At 48.6% G+C, this 22,753-nt stretch overlaps 2 protein-coding genes across 2 annotated transcripts in view; one reads left to right on the forward strand and one right to left on the reverse strand.

The window, feature by feature from the left end:
* The window catches only part of IQANK1 (IQ motif and ankyrin repeat containing 1), a 141,273-nt gene extending 127,621 nt beyond the window's left edge, over positions 1–13,652 (forward strand). Inside the window, exon 14 of the mRNA XM_065399902.1 lies at positions 13,478–13,652. Within this exon, the coding sequence (XP_065255974.1) occupies positions 13,478–13,652 (175 nt within the window). The remainder of the gene's footprint in view (positions 1–13,477) is intronic.
* A 4,562-nt stretch (positions 13,653–18,214) lies between these two features.
* Positions 18,215–22,753, reverse strand: part of SCRIB (scribble planar cell polarity protein) — a 195,944-nt gene continuing 191,405 nt past the window's right edge. Inside the window, exon 46 of the mRNA XM_065397800.1 lies at positions 18,215–18,375. Within this exon, the coding sequence (XP_065253872.1) occupies positions 18,215–18,375 (161 nt within the window). The remainder of the gene's footprint in view (positions 18,376–22,753) is intronic.

The raw sequence follows: 22,753 nt of genomic DNA on the forward strand, positions 1-22,753 counted from the left end.
ACAAGCCCCTTTTTACCCCCAGAGACCACCAATACCTCTAAGGACGTATCAGAGACTGCAGAAGAGAATACTGTCTGCTGCTACCAACTTCTCTTTGCAAGTGGCGTCCACCAGCAAGCATCCCTTTTGATGGGATTGTTGGGAGATGAAAACCAGCCATTCACCTGGATATAGCTACCTCTCCCTCCCAGATTCCTTTTGGGAATAGCCTTTTTCCCTAACGCAGAACATGGGCTGCAATAATGACAGGCAAGTGTGTGTTGGAAATCATCGTATGGTTATGCAATCCAATTCCACACAACCACTACCTTCTGCCACTCTCGCTGTCCCTTTTGACAGACCCGTCATGAGAGCTGTGGAAGCAGAGAGTTTTTCTCCGACAGAGCCTTCTCACCCAGGAGAGGGATTCTCTCCTTCAACTAGGAATGATAAAAATTGTTCTGATATAACAGAGAGGGAAATGCTTTTACTTCAAATATTCCTCAGAGCCAAGAAGAAAGGAAGTTGGAGGGTTTTCTTAGATCTCAAACAATTTTATTCGTCATCTGAGATTCAGGATATTCACCTGAGCCTCCATAATGCTGTCGATAGATCCAGGAGACTGATTGTAGCTGTCAACCTCTAGGATGCATATTTTCACATTGAAATTAATCCTGCACACAAGAGATTTCTGAGAGTAGTCGTCAGTCTAAACCACTACCAATACTGAGTGTTACCTTTTGACTGTCGACCGCACTGAGGGTTTTTATTAAAGTGGTGGTGGTGATGTTCCTGTGTCAATAAGGGATAGCAGTCTTTACTTAGCTAGACAACCAGCTCATAAAGGGAAAGTGTGATCAGAAAGTTAAAAGCTTGTTTCAAACATTTCTCCAACTTTTCATGTCTCTTGGTTTAAAGGTAAGAAAAGAAAAGCCTGTGTTATCTCCCAACACAGTATATAGAGTTTATTGCTGTGAGACTGGATTCCTGGACAGCCAGAGTGTGCTTAGCTGATGGCAGATTTCAAACTATGTCCATCTTTAACACTCAACTTCAAATGATTTCATGAACAACATTAAGGTTCTCTCGCAGACTGGTGAGCCACATGGCTTCATGCACTTTTGTGATATTGCATACTAGCTTGGTTCAGGACAGCATACACCTCAAGCAAACACAGTCTATATATAACTTTAACACTTCCACAAAAGGTTCTTTCCTCTCTCAACTGGTGGAAAGACCCAGATGCACTTTGTATACAAGTTCCTTTTATTCCACCCCTTCTGAAAAGAACTACAGTGACAGATGCATCTCTTATGGGTTAAAGAGCCCATCTAGACCATCATTTAGTTAAGGGCAAGTGTGGATTCCAAAGGAGTCACTCTTACACATCAATTTTCTGGAGCTCAGAGCAGAATCCAGTACATGCATGCACTTCTTACTGATGATGCAAAATAATTTCATTTGGTTAATGACAGACAATATGACTACAGTATTTTTCATAAACAAGGGGGAATTAGGTTGTCTCTTGTGTTCAGAAGCATTATGATTATGGAATAGGTGCATACACCACTGCATCAACCTGTCAGCAGATATACCTGTCAGGTTTTCACAATGTATTAGCAGACAATTTTAGCAGACACTTCTCACCAGAACATGAGTGAGAGATTCAGAAGTCAGTGGGTCACTTTATCTTCCATAAGTGTTGGATATTTTGTTCCAGAGAGGGTCAGAGTCCAGGTTCTCTGGCAGATGCACTCCTGATCCCTTTGTCACAAAATGATGTATGCATATGCACTGATCCCATTACTTCCCAGAGTATTACAAAAAATCAAACGGGACAAAGCACTAGTTATCCTAGTGGCCCTTGTGTGACTGAGACAGTATTGGTTCCCAGAACATCTTCATTTGTTCACTTGACCTCTGATGCCAGACATCCTGTCTCAGAATGAGGGAGGGACTCATCATCCCATCTGTCCTCCCTCCACCTGACTGGTTTTTGGGTGGATGTCAGAACTAGAAAGAATGTAGAACCATAGAGTCAGAGGAATGTGGGGCTTGAAGGAATCTCAAGGGGTCATCTAGTCATGTGAGACTGTGTCAAAAGCCTCATTAAAATCAAGACATGTCAGATCTACTGCTTCCTGCCCTATCCACTAGGCCAGCAACCCTATCAAAGAAGAAAATTAGGTTGGCTTGGCATGTTTTAGTAGGAGTGTTGTAAGCAAGAGAAGTAATTCTTCTGCTCTGCACTGATTAGGCCTCAACTGGAGTATTGTGTCCAGTTCTGGGCACCACATTTTAGGAAAGATGTGGACAAATTGGAGAAAGGCCAGAGAAGAGCAACAAAAATGATTAAAGGTCTAGAAAACATGACCTATGAGGAAAGATTGAAAAAAATTGGTTTGTTAAGTCTGGAGAAGAGAAGACTGAGAGGGGACATAACAGTTTTCAAGTACATAAAAGGTTGTTACAAGGAGAGAGAAAAATTGTTCTCCTCAACCTCTGAGGGTAGGACAAGAAGCAATGGGCTTAAATTGCAGCAAGGACAGTTTAGGTTGGACATTAGGAAAAACTTCCTAACTGTCAGGGTAGCTAAGCACTGAAATAAATTCCCTAGAGAGGCTATGGAATCTCCATCATTGGAGATTAAGACTAGGTCAGACAAACACCTGTCAGGAATAGTCTAGATAATACTTATTCCTGCCATGAGTGCAGGGGACTGGACTAGATGACCTCTCGAGGTCCCTTTCAGTCCTAAAAATCTATGATTTATTCTTGATGAATCCTTGATGGTTATTACTTATCACCTAGGAGTATGACTGGTCAGAGCTCCGGTATGAAACTGCAGAAAAACCTGAGAGTCTCTGGATTAAGGTTAGAAGTGTGAGCAACAAGGGTGATGTCGTGGTGGGAGTCTGCTATAGACCACCAGACCAGGGGGATGAGGTGGACGAGGGTTTCTTCCGGCAACTAGCAGAAGTTACTAGATCGCAGGCCCTGGTTCTCATGGGAGACTTTAATCACCCCGATATCTGCTGGGAGAGCAATACAGCAGTACACAGACAATCCAGGAAGTTTTTGGAAAGTGTAGGGGACAATTTCCTGGTGCAAGTGCTGGAGGAACTAACTAAGGGCAGAGCTCTGCTAGACCTGCTGCTCACAAACCGGGAAGAATTAGTAGGGGAAGCAAAAGTGGATGGGAACCTGGGAGGCAGTGACCATGAGATGGTTGAGTTCAGGATCCTGACACAAGGAAGAAAGGAGAGCAGCAGAATATGGACCCTGGACTTCAGAAAAGCAGACTTTGACTCCCTCAGGGAACTGATGGGCAGGATCCCCTGGGAGAATAACATGAGGGGGAAAGGAGTCCAGGAGAGCTGGCTGTATTTTCAAGAATCCTTATTGAGGTTGCAGGAAAACACCATCCCGATGTGTAGAAAGAATAGTAAATATGGCAGGTGACCAGCTTGGCTAAACAGTGAAATCCTTGCTGATCTTAAACACAAAAAAGAAGCTTACAAGAAGTGGAAGATTGGACAAATGACCAGGGAGGAGTATAAAAATATTGCTCAGGCATGCAGGAGTGAAATCTGGAAGGCCAAATTACACTTGGAGTTGCAGCTAGCGAGAGATGTTAAGAGTAACAAGAAGGGTTTCTTCAGGTATGTTAACAACAAGAAGAGAGTCAAGGAAAGTGTGGGCCCCTTACTGAATGAGGGAGGCAACCTAGTGACAGAGGATGTGGAAAAAGCTAATGTACTCAATGACTTTTTTGCCTGTCTTCACGAACAAGGTCAGCTCCCAGACTGCTGCACTGGGCAGCACAGTATAGGGAGAAGGTGACCAGCCCTCTGTGGAGAAAGAAGTGGTTCAGGATTATTTAGAAAAACTCAACGAGCACAAGTCCATAGGGCCAGATGCGCTGCATCCGAGGGTGCTAAAGGAGTTGGCGGATGTGATTGCAGAGCCATTGGCCATTATCTTTGAAAACTCATGGCGATCCGGGGAGGTCCCAGAGGACTGGAAAAAGCCTAATGTAGTGCCCATCTTTTAAAAAGGGAAGGAGGAGGATCCGGGGAACTACAGGCCAGTCAGCCTCACCTCAGTCCCTGGAAAAATCATGGAGCAGATCCTCAAGGAATCAATTCTGAAGCACTTAGAGGAGAGGAAAGATGAGGAGATAACCGGGTCTGTGGATGAGGGGAAAGCAGATCTTACAGCATCAAACCACTGGCTTCATGTCCTTTCCTTCACCTATCAGTGAATACTGTCTTTCTTGTAGCAACAATATCAGCAAGAAAAGTGGGAGGGTTAAGAGCTCTTATAATTGACCATCCTTGTATAGTTTTTCTCCAAGACAACGTCTCCCTCAGGCCACACCCTAAGCTCATATCCAAGATTGTGTCTGAATTCCATCTAAATCAGATTATCCTTTTACCCAGATTGTCTGAATCCTCACACTAATAGGGATGAGGCCAGGTTATATACTTTAGATGTTTGGAGAGCTTTAGTCCTTTACCTCCAGAGAACAAAACCATTTAGATCCTCCCTGAGACTTAGTTTCATTCGCTGAGAGAACGAAAGATTCACATAGGGACAAGCATTTGAAGAAGAAAGAAAAGTTACTTCTCTGGACAGTAATTGGAAGAAGCAGGGATCCTCAATCCAGACCTTACAAGGCGGCCAGACACAGAAATAGACCATCTTGACAATGCCAGACACAACTACAACAAGCAGCGTCCCAACCATCAGGAAACAAACCACAGTTTTGAAGGCTTGGTCACCTTAACACCAGCACCTACCTGCCTATTTGGTCACTGTCTACAGCGTTTTTACCAAGCTTGGGAGCATATTACACAAGACTATTGGGTCTTAGAAATAGTTCAGTTGTGCTATTCCATCCCTTTTACTTCTTGCCCCCCTACCCCCTACCTCTGCAGGGACCCTTCTCACGAGCACCTTCTAAGACTGGAAGTAGATCATCTACTACAGCTAGGTGCCGTGGAACCAATACTAACACAATACAGAGGGAAAGATTTTTATTCCCACTATTTCCTGACTCAGAAGAAAAGTGGTGGATGGTGACCAATACTAGACCTACGAAAACTCAACAAATTTGTATGCTCCCAAAAATTCAAGATGGTGACCTTAGGCACAATAATCCCAGTGCTGGAACAGGGGAACTGGTTTTGAGCCCTCAACCTACAAGATACATATTTCCACATCTCAATACATCCAACTCACAGCCGATTCCTCCGATTCACAGTGGAACACGACCACTTCCAATACAGAGTGCTCCCATTTGGACTGCAGTAATCTCAGCCCACCTGCGCGAACAAGGAATCATATTTTGCCCATACCTAGACGATTGCCTTATCAAAGGACACTCGTACACAGAGGCATAAACAATCACATGACTGACCATCAACCTCTTCATAAGACTGGGGTTGCAAATAAACTTTCAGAAATCCACATTGACACCCACACAGCAACTGGAATTCATCGGGGCACACCTGGACTCAATTAAAGACAGAGCCTCATGCCAGCTTCCTAGCCATCAAACATCTCATAGACACCATCTCCATCTGTCCACGAATCAAGGCACGCCAGATTACACATGCGGTGTCTTCAGGGCTGGCAGCGTTCAGTATACAAACTCACCAAATGCAGCCTCAACATTATGGTAACACCAGCGACCAAGGTTTTAGCATCCCTACAATGGTGGAAAAGACCGGAGAACATCTACGTAGGTGTTTCCTTTCACCACAGACCTCCTTCAATCATAATCACAACAGAGGCCGCCCTACTGGGCTGAGGGGCACACCTTGACTACCACATGACACAAGGCAGGTGGACGACATTGGAAGCGTGCCTTCACATAAATTTGCTAGAACTCAGAGCAATAAGTTATACCTGTCTTCACTTCCTACCACTCCTAAGAAACGAATGAATTTGAGCGATGACAGACAATGTTGCATACATGTTCTACATCAACAGACAAGGGCGGGGGCTGATCCCATTCCCTAGGCATTGAAGCCATGAGACTATGGAACTGGTGTATCCAGCAGCACATCGACAGCTCAGCTTCTTACTTACCAGGATGCCAAAACACCACTGCCAAAACACTAAGCAGATGGTTTTCACAGGAGACCACAAATGCCCACTACGCAAGACCAGGGACGACAAAGCCACGAACATCTTGATTGCCCTAGCATGGCCCAGACAGACCTGGTACCCTTAGTTGCTGTGTATGTCAAATCATCCTCCACGAACTCTTCCAATGAGGACAGACCTCCTCTCACAGGCCGACGGTCAGATCCTCCATCCACAACTGGTGAAGCTCCATCTGAAAGCATGGCTTGCCCATGGTTCCAATTACACAAGTTAACCTGTTCGGAGCAGGCAGTGGCGGATTTAGAGTTAGTGGGGCCCTGTGTGCAGCTTCATTCTCCCCCTCCCCCGGGACCCAGCCAAGAAAAAGAACATTCTCTCTTATCTCCCCCCTGTTTTTCATTATTTTTTTCCTTCATCCTCCCCCTATATTATAAGTAAGGGGAAGTAAATGATAATGAAGTGAGGTACCTTGATTTGGGCAGGTGGTTGGGGTGCAGGAGAAAGTGCGGGCGGCAGGCACTCAGAGGAAGTTTGGCTGCTGGGTGCAGGCTCTGGGTGGGGGTTCGGGCGTAGGAGGAAGGGTGAGGACTCTGGGAGGGAGTTCGGGTGCGGGGCTGGGGTGCAAGAGGGGAGAAGGGGGGCGGCGCTTACCTTGGGCAGTGCGGTTACCAAAGCAACCGGCATACACACCCCTCTGGCAGCGGCTCCTAGGAGGGGAGGGCAGGGGGTCTCCATGCACCGCTGCCTGCAGGCACTGCCCCCACGGCTCCCATTGGCTGCAGTTCCCGGCCAATGGGAGCTGCGGAGTCGGCGCTCGGGGTGGGGGCAGTGCACGGAGACACCCCCCCCCCCGGGTGCCGCAGGGACATGCTGGCCGCTTCCGGGAGCAAAGCGGCACGGAGGGAGGGAGGCAGAGCGGGCAGGGAACCACCTTAGTCCTGCTGCTGGCACATCTCTGCGCACCCCTTACAGGGAGGGGGGCAGCGGGTCTCCGTGTGCTGCCTGGGGTGGGGGCAGTTCGCGGAGCTACCTTCCCCTCTTGCCAGGGGCACGCAGAGATATGCCAACAGCCGGACACTTCCGGGAGCAGCGTGGGGCCACCAGCCCTGGCGAGCCCTGCTGCGCCGCCGGCTGGGACTCAGGGGCAGGTTGTTAGATATTTGTCCTGCATTTTGGGGGCCCCCCTGTTGTTGGGGGCCCCGTGCCACCGCATGGTTTGTTTCATGGTAAATCTGCTCTTGGGAGCCGGTCAAACACGTGTTATTGAATAGCAGACGTGATTCCACGTGCAATACTTACCTACAGAAGTGGAAACGTTTTTCCACAAGGTGCCTACATAAACAACTTACTCCCTGAACTACACCTCTTCCAATGGTGCTAGACTACCTTGTAGAGCTAAAGAACTCAGAGTTATTGTCAGGGTTCTCTCCCCACTCTGAACTCTGGGGTACAGTTGTGGGGACCCGCATGAAAGACCCCTTCAGCTTATATTCCACCAGTTTAGGTTAAAAACTTCCCCAAGATACAAATTCCTTTCCTTGGACGGTATTGCTTCCACCACCAAGTGATTTAAACAAACATTCAGGGAGGGGCCACTTGGAGCCCTATCCCCCCCCCCAAAATATCCCCCCAAGCCCCTTCACCCCCTTTCCTGGGGGGGGGCTTGAGAATAATATACCAACCAATGGGTTAACGAAGTGAGCACAGACCAAATCCCTGGTTTTTAGGACACTGAAAATCAATCAGGTTCTTACAAGAAGTATTTTATTAAAAAAAAAAAAGTAAAAGAATCACACCTGCAAAATCAGGATGGAAGATAACGTTACAGGGTAAATAAAGAGATTTAAAACACAGAGGATTCCCCTCTACGCTCAACTTCAAAGTTACAAAAACAGGAATACACTCCCTCTTAGCATAGGGAAAATTCACAAGCGAAAACAAAAGATAATCTAACGCATTTCCTTGCTACTACTTACAATTTTTGTAATTGTTAGATGTATTAGTTCAGGATCTTTTTAGGAGCTGGGTTACCTGCTTGGTCTCTCTCTTTGTCCCAAGAGGGAACCAACAAATAGAGCACAAACAAAACCTTCCCCTCCCACAGCTTTGAAAGTATTTTCTTTCCCCATTGGTCCTTCTGGTCAGGTGCCAACTAGGTTAATTGAACTGATTAACCTCTTACAGGTAAGTGATTCTGTTTCTCTGGCCAGAGGGATTTATGTTACTGCATACATAAAGGTTGTTACCCTTCCCTTTGTATTTATGACAGTTATCATTAAGCTTTATCAACGTACCGCTCGCGACGATTAACACCTTCCATGACAAAATCAACGGATTCTCAACGTTTACACATCCACCTACAAAATGCTTCCTTGCGGGACTCCAGAGCCTTTACTCTGAAGTGCACCCTCCCACGCCCACGTGGGATCTGAACTTAGTCCTCAGGGGACTCATGAGACCCCCCCCCTTCAAACCCCTAGCTATCTGCTTCTTACTACACGTCACAGAAGGTAGCATTCCTCGTTGCCATCACATCATTTAGAAGGGTGAGTGAGATTAGTGCACTGATGGCCAGTCCACCATACATGATTCTCTTCAAGGATAAAGTCACACTGTGACCTCACCCTAAATTCCGTCCGAAAGTGACGTCCACCTTCCACACCAACCAGCTTATCCCTCTCCCTACATTCTACCCTAAACCCCATAAATCTCACAGGAGGCTTCATTACACACTCTTGATGTTAGGAGGGCCATAGCCTTCTACTCAGACAGGACTAAACCTTTTTGTAAATCACCAAGACTGTTCTTTTCGACAACTGAACACTCCAAGGGTGATGCGATATCCATGCAACGACTTTCCAAGTGGATATCAGACTGTATCCGATCATGCTATCAAGCCCATGACATAGAACTCCCTGCTGGGGTCAGGTCCCACTCTACTCAAGCCATGTCAACATCTGTGGCATTCCTGCATAACATATCCATTCTGGATATCTGCAAAACCGCCACATGGGCGTCAGAACATACTTTTGTCAAGCACTATGCCATTACACAGGACTCCAGGGCAGATGCCATATTAGGCCTTACTGGCCTTTCCGCTGCAACTATGCACATAACTCCAAAGTCCCCCCCTACCATAGTGGGGACTGCTCTACAGTCACCTGAAGTGGAACACCCACAGGGCCATCACTCGAAGAAGAGAGGGTTACTCACCTTGTGCCGTAACTGAGGTTCTTTGAGCTGTGTCTCCCTGCTCTTCCCCTCTACTTTGGAGTTCGACACGAGGACTCTACGGTAGAGAAGGAACCGAAAGGGTTGGACCATGCGCGAGCTGAAGCAACTCCAATGGCATGCGTGGCCCGACCAGGCACTGGTACCGAAAATCTCCGCTCAACGGTGCCGGGACGCACCGTCACCTGAAGTGAAGTGGAGCACCCACCGCGACACACATCTCGAAGAACCTCAGTTACTGCACAAGGTGAGTAACCCTCTCTTCTGCTTTACCAAGCCCTCCTCAGAACCAAAACAGGATGGAAGTCCCAAGATGATTCTCCATACAGGGATTACTGAAAGCCACTACAAGATCATAGACACTGAGACTACCTAGGAAGGCCCTGGCATCAAGGAGTCATTAGATGACTGATGCTCTGGATTGCTGTGTATTTCACAGTGGCACTAATCCAGAACAGGGCCTAAAAAAGTCATGGTCCTGGCTCAGAACTGGAAGTTAATTAAAACTGGAGGTTGGTAGCGCAGAACCCAGCAATAGTTTAATAAAATTCTCTTCTAAGAGGCCCTGCCCACATAAGGGTCAGTCAGAGCTTTGAGGCCCTGACTCCACATCTGTGCTTGGCTGCTAGTGCTAATTTTTATAGCGCCCCTCCCCCTGAATTGTGCTGGATCTTGGCTTTACAGAGCCAGGTCTTCCGGAGTGGGACCAGAGGCCAGAGAGCTAGTCTGGGCACACGGCCAGACTTGTTAGATCAACCTAGCCAGACCCAAGGCTCTTGATGGTGAATGGATGCTGAAGTCAATGCTGGATTTGCAGGTGGCCAGACTTACTCCACTAGGGCTGAAGAGCCTCTCCTAGTGTGTGGCACTGAGTCGGCCCGCCAGTATCTGTGGGACAATCCTTTAAGTTGATGCTGAGCTTGCCCAGTGCCAACCATTGACAACTTGTGCCTCCCGACATTGGGGGGGGGGCACAATCTAAAGGGGAGGACACGTGACTGCCCCACCTGCGTCCCCAGCAACTCCCCACCTTGTGCCCAGCCCAGGGCTGCCAGGCTTCCCCCACCCCACCAGCGTTACCGGGGGGTGGGGGGTGTTGTCCTTCTCCCACTGCACCTCCCCCCGGCATGTTCAGCCGGTGGGGAGCGTTAGGGAGCCACTTCTCATGCTGGCTGAAGTTGGCCGCTCCAGGTCGCTGCTCCGTGCAGCACGGCGGCTGCCTGAGAGAGCCCATTTGGGGGGGGGGCGCCCCCCCCCCAGGTCTGGCTGCCGGAAACAGGGACCAAGCCCCGGGGGGAAATGGCTTCCGTCTTGCTCGTCCCTGCGCCGGCAACCAGCCTGGGCGGGGAGCGGCCCGGCACCACCGCCACCTCCCCAAATGGGCTCTCTCAGGCAGTCGCCGCACTGCACAGAGCAGTGGTCCACAGCGGCCACACAACAATGGCTGGTCCCATCCCCTCCACTCCTCACCCAGGCCTGGCTGCCAGGGACAGGGCCAAGTAGGGTGACCAGATGTCCCGATTTTATAGGGACAGTCCCGATATTCGGGGCTTTTTCTTATATGGGAACCTATTACCCCCGCACACTCTGTCCCGATTTTTCATACTTGCTGTCTGGTCACCCTAGGGCCCAGCCTGCCTGGGGGCAGGCCAGAGCAGAAATCTGGAGGGGGGTCACTTGACTCGGAATACCCCCATGTGTTGGCTCTGAGCGGGGGCAGGGCTCAGCTCAGACTTTTTTTCCTGCGCGGTGTTGGGTGTGGGGGGGCTCAGGGCTTCAGCCACATAGGGTGCTGGGGCTCTGGGCGGGGTGGAGCTTGGGACTTCAGCCGCGCAGGGGCACTGGGGCTCCAGGCTTTCGGCGCATGGGGACCACTCCCAGTTCAGCCCTGCGGGAAGCGCTGTGGCTCAGGGTGCTGGGCTTCAGCCCCGTGGAGGAGCACCGGGGCTAGGGGTTTTATCCCTGGGGGGTGTGGGGAGGGGAGGGGAGGGGAGTGCTGGGGCTTGGATCTCAACGTGGCTCTGCTCTGCTCTGCCGGGGCTTAGGGTGCCGGGCTGGAGCCATGGGGCCCTGTGGCCCCCTGAAACCAACTTGCAGATCCCCAGGAGGCTGCAGACCCCTGGTTGAGAACTACTGGTTTGGATTATGCTGTCTTTTATGCCTCTGGAACTCTCCAGGATGGGAGGAGAGGCAGAGAGGTGTGAGTGCGTGCCAGCCCATTCCAATGGTGCACACTGCAGGGGTCTTGATTCTACCCTGGCAATATGCAGAAAGTTCGTCTTCCCTGAAGCTGATTGTGAAAAAGTTTGTTTCAGCATATTTATTTTTATTTATGTAATGGGTATAACAAGTTCAGGCATTAACACAGATAGTCTCAAATTTAAATTTGAATAGGTTTAGTTTTTAAAAGAACTTACTTACAATAATTGATTTTTTTATTTTATTTTAAAATTGATTTTTGAAAAAAATTCCTGCTTTTTATCTACCTTTATGTGGTACGCTCCTTCTTTGAAGCCTTATTCAGTTGATTGGGGATGGTTACCAGAGAACCTTGATGGTTGAGGAGAGAGAAAACCTGCTTCCCTGGTGGTTACTTGGTCTGCACCCTTGAGTCCTTTGCATGTCTCTCTTTCGCTCCTCTGTTCCATGCATTCTTGAGCATGGCTTGTTGCTTGCATCCACGTGTGCTCCTGAGCTGTTGAATAGCTTTGGAGCAAAGTTGGGGTGTGCAGAGACCTCTCTCTGTAACAAATGTCTCTCTTTCTTACAAAGCAGCACTGGCCCCTACGAGAATGGTCCCAAGAGACCTTGTAGATCTAGCATCTCTTGGCCTTTGTTTTGCCCCAGTAGGGTTACACCTCCATGAGAGGGAGCAGGAACAAATAGAGTCAAAGCGTTCTGTGACTGGGCCACGGAAATCTCAGTGCACTGAGGGGGCGATGGACCATGATGTTTGTTGCTGCTGCTGTGATAAAAGCTGGGGTTCCAGTGGCAAAGGTGTGACTGCAGCACTTCCATGTTCGCTGCATTGCTGAAGGCAGCGAATGGGACCGGTAGCTAGAAGAAGGTGTGCTCAAGCCCTGTGAACACACTAGAACTGTTTCTTATATGTGCTGGAGAGAGGTGCAGTCCCAAAGGCCTAGCTTTATAAAAGGACTTTGGCAGCTAACTGTGTCTTTAGGCCATAATGTAGGCGCCACTGCCATGACAGAGCCAGCTCAGTTGACACATAACCCTGTAGACACCGAAGGTTCTGCCAGTAAATTCCCCTACCCACCTACGTCCTGACATCACACAGCTACTCAGCACGTGAGGTTGCACCTAAGCCTGGCAGCATTCTCAAACGCTGCAGCCACTGACTTATCGTGCCTAAGGGCCCTGAGCTGGCAGGCCGCTCAGAGCATGCCTAAGTCCTCCACAAAAGCCAGCTAGGAGTACGTGGGTGGGCGTGTTTATAACCAATAGCTAAGTGATTAGCTGGGATGTGGGAGACCCAGATTTGCAGTTCAGTGTTACTTGAGTTAGAGCAGGGCCTGGGAGGGGGAGGGTGAGATGGTACCTGAAACCATGAAAGGCAATAAGGTTATGCAGGGCGGGGCCACAGAATGGCATCAGAGCAACCATGAGGGGGTCTGAGACAGTGCGGGGATGGGGTGGGGGGTGCTGTGAGAAAAGGAAAGCCTCACCAAAGCTCAGCAAGGTGCGGGAAAGGAGTGAGAGCCAGATCCACAGAAGTATTTAGTCACCAACGCCCTTTTCTGATACAGTACCACTCTCAGTATTCCCTCAGGGCATCCCTTTTTGCACGCCATTGAGGGCTTTCAGGCGTCTTTATGGCACCGTCTACACTTCGCCCCCATGTAACTCATAGCTCTTCATGGCTTCAGCTGCCATCTCACGGCTCTATCCTTCCACCATTGTTAGCATCAATCATCAAGGCAGAGATGTTCGCTTTGCACAGATGCAACTTTGGTGCCTTTGTTTGAGTATTCTGAGGTTGCTGGCCCTACCCAGGGGAATTGTGTTTCCTTGAGCCAGTGTCCATGCACCACCTGTGGCTTTTTAGAAGCAGAAGTCAGTGTGGCCAGGTGAGCTCAGTAACAGCACGCCTATAAACCGTGCTGTTCAACTGCCTGTCTCCTTCCTCTTACAGGTACCTGTCCTTAGTCAGGACAACAGATGGACCAGAGTATTCACCAACTGAATTTCAAGCAACTAGACTTGGAAACTTTAAATTATTTGTTGTCATCAAACGTCACCAGCCCCCTGAGGAATTGCTCCAAATTCTCCTTCCAATTCGGGTCATTCTGGCCAAGTGCAGCCTGTAGGCATGGGGCAACAGGCAGCAAGTGGGGTGGCAGCTGGTGTCTCATTAAAGTGAAATTGTATTACAAGGCTTGTGTTTTGTAACCAATCATGGGCAGCGCTGGGGGTTGGCTTTCTGCGTTTCTGAAGGGAAGGCCACAAAGTGCAGGGATCATAATAGGGCAGATGGGGAGGTGCCAAATAGCTGAGCTGAACTCACCCTTCCAACAGCTAAGACTGCAGGCTGCAATTATGTTCAGCAGCACTCTGGGCAAGGCTATACATTTATGACTCAAGGCCCCCCTTTGCAGGCTCAGCTTGTCTCCCCAGACAATGACTCACCTTCAGTGAGATGTTCATTTTCTTTCAGACAGCGAGTAGGACGATGAGGCCGTTTCTTGCAGTCCCTGCCCTCAGGGGCGGCTCTAGTTTTTTTGCCACCCCCAAGCACGGCAGGCAGGCTGCCTTCGGCGGCATGCCTGTGGGAGGTCCGCCAGGCCCGCGGCTTTGGCGTATCCGCCGCCGAATTGCCACCGAAGCCGCGGGACCGGCAGACCTCCCGCAAGCATGCCACCGAAGGCTGCCTGATGGCTGCCCTCGCAGGGAGCGGCAGCCCCCCCCTCCCCCCCCGCAGAGCTGACACTGCCTGCCCTTTGCGCTGTGATACCTCAGCAGCAGGCAGGAAATATGAAAGAAAAGTGCCTCTGCCTGACCCCTGCAGTCATCTCCTTTCTGTTTATGATCCTGCCCCCCTGCCCCCCCGCCCCCCCACTGGACTTAGTGTAGCCTGTTTGTTTTCTTTTCTACTACCGCTTTAGTGCAACTGCTGAAGGAGGCTGCACCTTGGCGCCATTTCCATTAGACCCATTGAGCCTGTTGTTTTCCTGCCAGCATAGTGTAACAGCGAGTCGGCCTACCTTTACCCGTTACCCAGGTCTTAATGGTGTCGCTAACAGGGCCTAGCACACACAAGTCTTTAATAAACAGTGCATTGACCTGTGCCTGGCTGCACCCATTGTCACTATCAGGGACTCGGTGTATGCATCTTGGTTGCCCTTAGGCCTTATCCATGCTCAGGCCCTTTAATCAAAAGTCTGGCTGTTAAGAGCTGCAGTTTGGCTATGGCAGCTGCAGTGTAGCCAAGGCTCCAGATGCGTCCAGCACTTGCTGTAGGCAGCAGATTTAATTGGCATTGTTAAAAGGCCCAAAAGCTGTCAAGGCCTCGTTTATATGAGGGCAGCTAAACCACTGCTAGCACTAGAGGGACGGTAGCGTGCATTCTCTGTGGAAGCATGGCTTTGCTCACTGAATGCAGGAAGTGGGATATGAGCTTGAGCCCAGATGAGCCGAACCAGCAGCCAACCTGGCCCAGATCTGGTACTGACTGGCGTTTTACAGACCCAAAATAGAGGTGACTGCATTATTGATATAAAAAGCTCCTTAGTTTTATAGCCGTGTCTGAGCATGGGTGCAGGGTGTTTCAAGGAGGGATGCAGCCAGCCTGTCCCCAATGGGATGCAGTCCAAATGCCCATAGGTCAAGTGGCGAGCATCAGGGTGGATTTGTGGCACCATGGCATGGATAGTGGAAGACTAACCATTGAAATGGTGGTTTGTTTTTCATACACACTTAGTCATCGCTGCTTGCCCAAGTTTTCTTTCTTGAACCTAGTTCTTCTAGCACCCAGCAGGCAACTGTCCTGTAGTGGCAGCATGTCCCCTATAGCCTGCTGAAAAGTGGCCATGCTGACATCAAGATGACAAGTAGCCACCTGAAGCAAATGTGAACATACTTACTGAGGGGGCAGTTGGTGGGATTGTTCTTACACTGCATCACCCCAGGGTAGGGAAGGGCTGAGTTATGGGCCATCTGGGCCCTACCACTGCTAGGATTCTTTTGTGGTAGCCACTAGATGCCTTGCTGTGCAGGTTGCTTCACGAAAGCCTGGGTTCCCCATCTATGAGAGCCTGCCCTCTAGAGCGTGCGTGTGTGTGTGAGAGCGTGAAACGTGATTACATTGGCAGGTGACATGCACAACTTGATGTGTGATGGGGGGACAGGAAGGAGTTCAAGGAGTATAAGAGACGCAAGGAGCTCAAGCTATGTAGTTTAACAAAGAACAGTTAAAAGATAATTTGATTTGGTCTACAAATATGTACATGGGGAACAAGTATTCAATAATGGGCTCTTCAGTCTGGCAGAGAAAGGTATAATATGATCCAATGGGTGGCTGTTGAAGCTAGACAAATTCAGGCTGGAAATAAGGCGTAATTTTCTAACAATGAGCATAATTAACCACTGGAACAATTTAGCCAGTTGTTGTGGTGACCACTCCATCTCAGGCAATTTTTAAATCAAGACCGGATGTTTTTCTAAAAAATATGCTCTGGGAATTAGTTTGGGGCCATTCGCTGACTAGCCATAAATCTCTGAAAGAAGTCTCAAGATGGGAGAGACCATAGCAGGGCAGATGTGATGGACGTTGAGGCAGAGATGCTGGAAGACTTGGCTTTCTCTAGATTTGAAAGTAGAAGCAGTGAATAGAGAGAGGCCCTTCTTCTGCTGCCCACTGGCCTGAGGAAAGAGCTTCATCCACAGACAGACACAGGCTCTAAAATGTAAAGTAAACTTTATTCTCCTTGAACCACAAAATAGATTTCTTTGGTTGTACAAATTTCACTAGTTACAGTCTTGATGAGCTGATTTTTCCTCTGCATCTCTCAGGAGAGGAGAGAGATCAGAGCCTGGCACCCAGGTACCGCAAAGGGAAAGGAAAATCACAAGTTAGTCACCAAAACCAATTCATGATTGTTTCCAGAAATTGCTTTTGTTAAAAAGCAAATACTAAAATGAGGTTTTAAAAGGAAAAGCTCAAATTGCTGATGATGGCAGCAGCCATGGCTGCAGTGTGATAGATTATTGGATTTCCCCGTCCAAGCCCTGTAAAATTAAACATATCAATTCAGTTAAAATGAGCCATGTGATTTGGTGTGAAGAGAGGAGATTCTCAACTAAAAGAAACCGCATCCAGTCATTTAGTAAATGTACAAGCAGAAGTGCCCTCCACTCCCTAGTCACATCCTGGCACTGGGAGGATTAAGGGCCAACTCTGGGCTTACTGCTGGCGGCATCAGCAAGTAAGAGAGCACCGATTTGTTAGAGGGAGTGGAAAGATCACTCAGACCATTGCCAAGACCAAGCTCAGATGCCTTGCTTTGATTTGGGGTGTGTGTGGATAAGGGCTGCTTAACTCGCAGAGGGCAGTAAGAACAAGAGAAACACTAATTTCACTGGTAGACACAGGCCCCTAGTCACTGGCCCAGATCCTTGGGTTCACTTGGTACTGAGGCTGACAGAGCCTTTGTTCCAGGCAGGAAGCCAGCAATAACGTCCTTGGTGCATGTGTAAAGAATCTCTTGTCTGCCCTAATCTGTAGGTAAAGCGTCAGGACGCCACCAAGTTGTCAGAGAGAGACCGTAGGATGTGTAGTTAGTGCGCGGCATATCTCGTTATCCATTATCTCCCTGCATGGTGCTCACTTTGTCTGTGCTCCAACCTCCCTCAAAACTCACATTTTACTTCAGAGGTCATGGGCAACACAGAGAGAGCCACCACCTTCTGCTGCCACCACCATCACTCTCTGTGTACCATCATCATCCTGCACCCTGACCCCAGCCAATCCATATCCCACCTTACTCCCTGCACCCCATACTATAACCTTACCCCCACTGTCTCCTTATTTGTACCGCCTACTGCTGTGTCACCACATTCTAATCCCCAACTAGTCTGTCCCTACTGCTGTCACATGCACACACTGCTATAGCCTTGCACTCCCATCTGCTCTAGTTCATCCAGCTCATGTATGCTACTCTCACACAGGACAGTCAGCACCTGTTCCCCACATGTCCCCCTCCCCATGTAGTGTGTTTGCCTAGAATGGACCACAGCCTATGCTACAGGAATTACATGTGCATCTGGGGGGCAGAGCTGTTGCCAGAGGAACAGCCAGATGATTGTTGGCCTGGTGGTGGAGTGGAATGGGGACAATGCATTCTAGAGATGTCACAGATCCCTGCCTCTGCATGGACATGACACTCCATGGTTGGGGGGGGGAGCTGGCTTTTGACAAATCAGTGGGATTTAGAAGGGAGTAAAGGGCTGGCCCTTCCGCTAAGTCATATCAGAACAAAGCCCCCGTAGTAGCCACTGAAAAACCCAAGTGGAGGGAATAACAGGTGCAGCGTCACACACCCACACATGCGCGCACACACACACACACACACACACACACACACACATACTATTTACAGACTAACAAACTGCTGCTGCCCACTGCCCTGCCCCCCCCTCCGTCAGACATCTACAAGTCCAGCACTGTCCTGTTTTGTTCAGCACATGCCCCAGTGCACTGTGGGTAGTGAGAGAAAAAGGAGGTTCACAGCCTAAAGGAAGTTAGTTAACCACAACGCCTCCTGGGTGCGCAGTTCCCAGCCAATGCCAAGGAGGCAGCTGTGGGACCCAGTCCAGTGCTGTCTGTGGAGTGCAGGAAGGTGAAGAGCCCTGTGCTGGGCTGTCCTGTTGCCCTTTATGTGGGGACAGCAGCCTCCAGACTGCGACGGCTGTGTCGGAGTTTGCGCTTGCTGCTGTACAGAGCCATTTCTTCAAGTGCTGATGTGGTGGGTGTTGAGGAATCGTGAGTTACTAACAGCTCCTCTTCCTCTGCTGGCCCACCCTGCTCCTGGGGAACTGAGCAGAGACAGACAGACAGGAATCAGGCAGGAGACAGACAGTATTTCCCACAGAGCAGCATGCCTCTGAGATACAGAGCGATCACTTTGTGAACAGAGACACTGGATTTATGGTTTAGTATGACAATCTATAACCCACTAACAACCCCCTTCCCTCGCTCCCTCCCTTCCTTTCCTCCCTATGACTGGAGGGGTGTTAACAGGCCACTTCACCTTGAACAGTCCCTTGAAATAATGACTTGTGCTAAACAAGCTGTTCCACCTTATATCTAGCTGTGACACTCTGAGTACCTGCAGAAGAGCTCTGTGTAAGCTTGACAGCTTGTTTCTCTCACCAACACAAGTTGGTCCAATAAAAAACATTACCTCCCCAGCCTTGTTTCTCTAAGACCCTTCCAGGCAAGCAGTTGGTAAACTGAAAAAAAAATTCCCATTTTGGTTCTCTTGAAATGGAATTTTTCTGAATTTCTGTCCCATGAAAAATTTCAATTTTTTTATTTTGTCATGAATAAGCATTACTTCCCCCCCCGAAACCTCACAGCTAGCTATGCCCTGTGGTCTCCCAGACTCATTCCCGCCCTCCAGTCAAACCAGAACAAATTAATTGGATGCCAAAGAAAAGTCATTTCATTTCCACCTGCTGCTACGACCCCTTCTGCCATGACCAAGGGCAGAAGGGTTTGGGAGAGCAGCAGGTGTCACCATCACTGGACTGGACTTACAGATCAGTAACTAGCTCTGAGGTATTTGTCACCACGTTACCTCGGTGCAGGCCCTCGTGGGTCATGCCTAGTGCTTCTCCCACACCAGTGCAGCACTGTTTGAGCTGTAATGTCCCTAGCACTGTAGGATGTAGCTGCATGTTCTCTATAATCAGGGCACTGTCCCACATAGTTTTAAATGCTCCAGGATGGGATTCCCATGCCTTCCCTGGGGAAGATTCCCCAGACTGAGAGCTCTTAGTTTGGAATAACTAACAAAATCATAGAGCTTGGTGGTGATGGGGGACTTCAGCTACCCAGACAGCTGTTGGGAAAATAACACAGCAGGGCACCGATTATCCACCAAATTCTTGGAATGCAATGGAGACAACTTTATATTACCGAAGGTGGAGAAAGCGATTAGGGGAGAGGCTGTTCTGGATTTGATTCTGGCAAATAGGGAAGAACAGGTTGAGAATTCGAAGGTGGAAGGCTGTTTGAGTGAAAGTGATCATGATATGACAGAGTTCATGATTCTAAGGAATGGTAGGAGGAAGCTAGAATTCAGGATGTGACAGACTGCTGAGACTGATCAAGCCCTCAAACTGCTACCCCTTCCCACATGGGCACCAATGATACTGCCAAGAATGACCTTGAGCGGCTCACTACAGACTACGTGGCTCTGGGAAGGATAAAGGAGTTGGAGGCACAAGTCGTGTTCTCATCCATCCTCCCTGTTGAAGGAAAAGGCCCAGGTAGGGAACATTGAATTGTGGAAGTAAATGTGTGGTTACGCAGGTGGTGCTGGAGAGGGGGCTTTGGATTCTTTGACGATGGGATATTGTTCCAGGAAGAAGGATTGCTAGGAAGAATCATAGAAGATTAGGGTTGGAAGGGGCTGCTACTTTGCCTCAGTCTTCACAGACAAGGTCAGCTCCCAGACTGCTGCACTGGGCAGCACAGTATGGGGAGGAGGTGAGCAGCCCTCAGTGGTGAAAGAACAGGTTAAGGACTATTTAGAAAAGCTGGACATGCACAAGTCCATGGGGCCGGATCTAATGCATCTGAGGGTGCTGAGGGAGTTGGCTGATGTGATTGCAGAAACATTGGCCATTATCTTTGAAAACTTGTGGTGATCGGGAGAGATCCCAGATGATTGGAAAAAGGCAAACAGAGTGCCCATCTTTAATAAAGGGAAGACGGAGAATCTGGGGAACTACAGACTGGTCAGCTTCACCTCAGTCCCTGGAAAAATCATGAAGAACGTCCTCAAGGAATCCTTTTTGAAGCACTTGGAGGAGAGGACAGTGATTAGGAACAGTCAACATGGATTCACCAAGGGCAAGTCATGCTTGACCAACCTGATTGCCTTCTATGAGATAACTGGCTCTGTGAATATGGGGAAAGTGGTGGACATGATATATCTTGACTTTAGCAAAGCTTTTGATACAGTCTCCCACAGTATTCTTGCCAGCAAGTTAAAAGAGTATGGATTGGATGAATGGACTATAAGGTGGATAGAAAGCAGGCTATATCGTTGGGCTCAACAGGTAGTGATCAACAGTTCCATGTCTAGTTGGCAGACAGTATCAAGCGGAATGCCCCAAGGGGTTGGTCCTGGGGCTGGTTTTGTTCAACATCTTCATTAATGATTGGATGATGGGATGGAATGCACCCTCAGCAAGTTCACAGATGACACTAAGCTGGGGGAGAGGTAGATATGCTGGAGGGTAGGAATAGAGTCCAGAGTGATCTAGACAAATTGGAGGATTGGGCCAAAAGAAATCTGATGAGCTTCAACAAGGGCAAGTGCAGAGTCCTGCACTTAGGACAGAAGAATCCCATGCACTGCTACAGGCTGGGGACCAACTGGCTAAGCAGCAGTTCTGCAGAAAAGGACCTGGCCATTACAATGGACAAGAAGTTGGATATCAGTCAACAGTGTGCTCTTGTTGCCAAGAAAGCTAATGGCATATTGGGCTGCATTAGTAGGAGCATTGCCAGTAGATTGAGGGAAGTGATTATTCCCCTCTATTTGGCACTGGTGAGGCCACATCTGGAGTACTGGTCCAGTTTTGGGCCCCCCACTACAGAAGGGATGTGAACAAATTGGGGAGAGTCCAGTGGAGGGCAACAAAAATTATTAGGGGTCTGGAGCACATGACTTATGAGGAGAGGCTGAGGGAACTGGGCTTATTTAGTCTGCAGAAGAGAAGAGTGAGGGGGGATTTGATAGCAGCCTTCAACTACCTGAAGGGAGGTTCCAAAGAGGATGGAGCTAGGCTGTTCTCAGTGGTGGCAGATGACAGAACAAGGAGCAATGGTCTCAAGTTGCAGTGGGGAAGGTCTAGGTTGGATATTAGGAAACACTATTTCACTAGGAGGGTGGTAAAGCACTGGAATGGGTTACCTAGGGAGGTGGTGAAATCTCCATCCTTAGAGGTTTTTAAGGCCCAGATTGACAAAACCCTGGCTAGGATGATTTAGTTGGGAATTGGTCCTGCTTTGAGCTGGGGGTTGGACTAGATGACCTCCTGAGGTCTTGTCCAACTCCAATCTTCTATGATTCTATGGACAATGGACTGCAAGAAGGAAGACTTTAGCAAACTCAGAGAATTGGTAGGTAAGATCCTGTGGGAAACAAATCTAAGGGAAAAAAGAGTTCAGGAAAGTAGGTATTTTTTAAAAGAGACATTATTAAGGGCACAAGAGAAAATTATCCCACTGCAAAGGAAAGATAGGAAGTATGGTAAAAGATCAAGAGGTCTTCAGTGACCTGAAACTTATAAACAAGTCATACAACAAGTGGAAAGTAGGTCAAATTACAAAGGATGAATATTAAAAAACCAACACAAGCATGTAAGGACAAAATCAGAAAGGCCAGGGCACAAAATGAGCTTAAACTAGCTAGGAAGATAAAAGGTAACAGGAAAATGTTTTACAAATACATTAGAAGCAAGAGGAAGACCAAGGACAGGGTAGGCCCATTACCCACTGAGGAGGGAAAGATGATGATAGAAAACGCAGCAATAGTCAAAGTGTTAGATGCCTTCTTTGTTTCAGTTGTAACCAACAAGATTAGCAGTGATTGGAGGATTAACATAGTGAACATCAGTGTAAATGGGGTAGGATCAGGTCAGATGTCTTCAAGTTGGCAGAACCTGACAAAATACAGCCTAGAATACTTAAGGAACTGGCTGAAGAGGTCTCTGAGCCATTAGTGACTAGGGTTACGATTCTCTCTGAGAACTCATAGAGGATGGGAAAGATCCCAGAGAAGCGGAAAAGGGTAAATATAGAACCTATCTATAAAAAGGGGAATAACGACAACTCAGGGAATTACAGACCAGCCAGCTTAACTTCAGCACCTGGAAAAATAATGGAGCAAATATGTATGTTGAATCCAGACACCAACTCCAAACTGCCCAGGTTAATAAGACTACCCTTGCTCTGAAACCCCCGGAATATCTGAGGAGCTCCCAGTTAATTTTGTCCGTTCTGACCTCCTGGAGATGGACAAAGAGTTTATTAAAGATGCCAGGGTAAATGGCAGGATGTGCCAAGTGTGTAAAGACACAGGAGCCCAGATCACACTGGTCAGGAAGGATATGATTAAGGAATCTGATATGCTCCCAGGGAGAGGGTAACGCTCCTTGCCGGGGGAAATCTGAATTC

Source organism: Emys orbicularis, chromosome 2 (genome assembly GCF_028017835.1).
Source record: "Emys orbicularis isolate rEmyOrb1 chromosome 2, rEmyOrb1.hap1, whole genome shotgun sequence".
Lineage (NCBI taxonomy): Eukaryota > Metazoa > Chordata > Testudines > Emydidae > Emys > Emys orbicularis.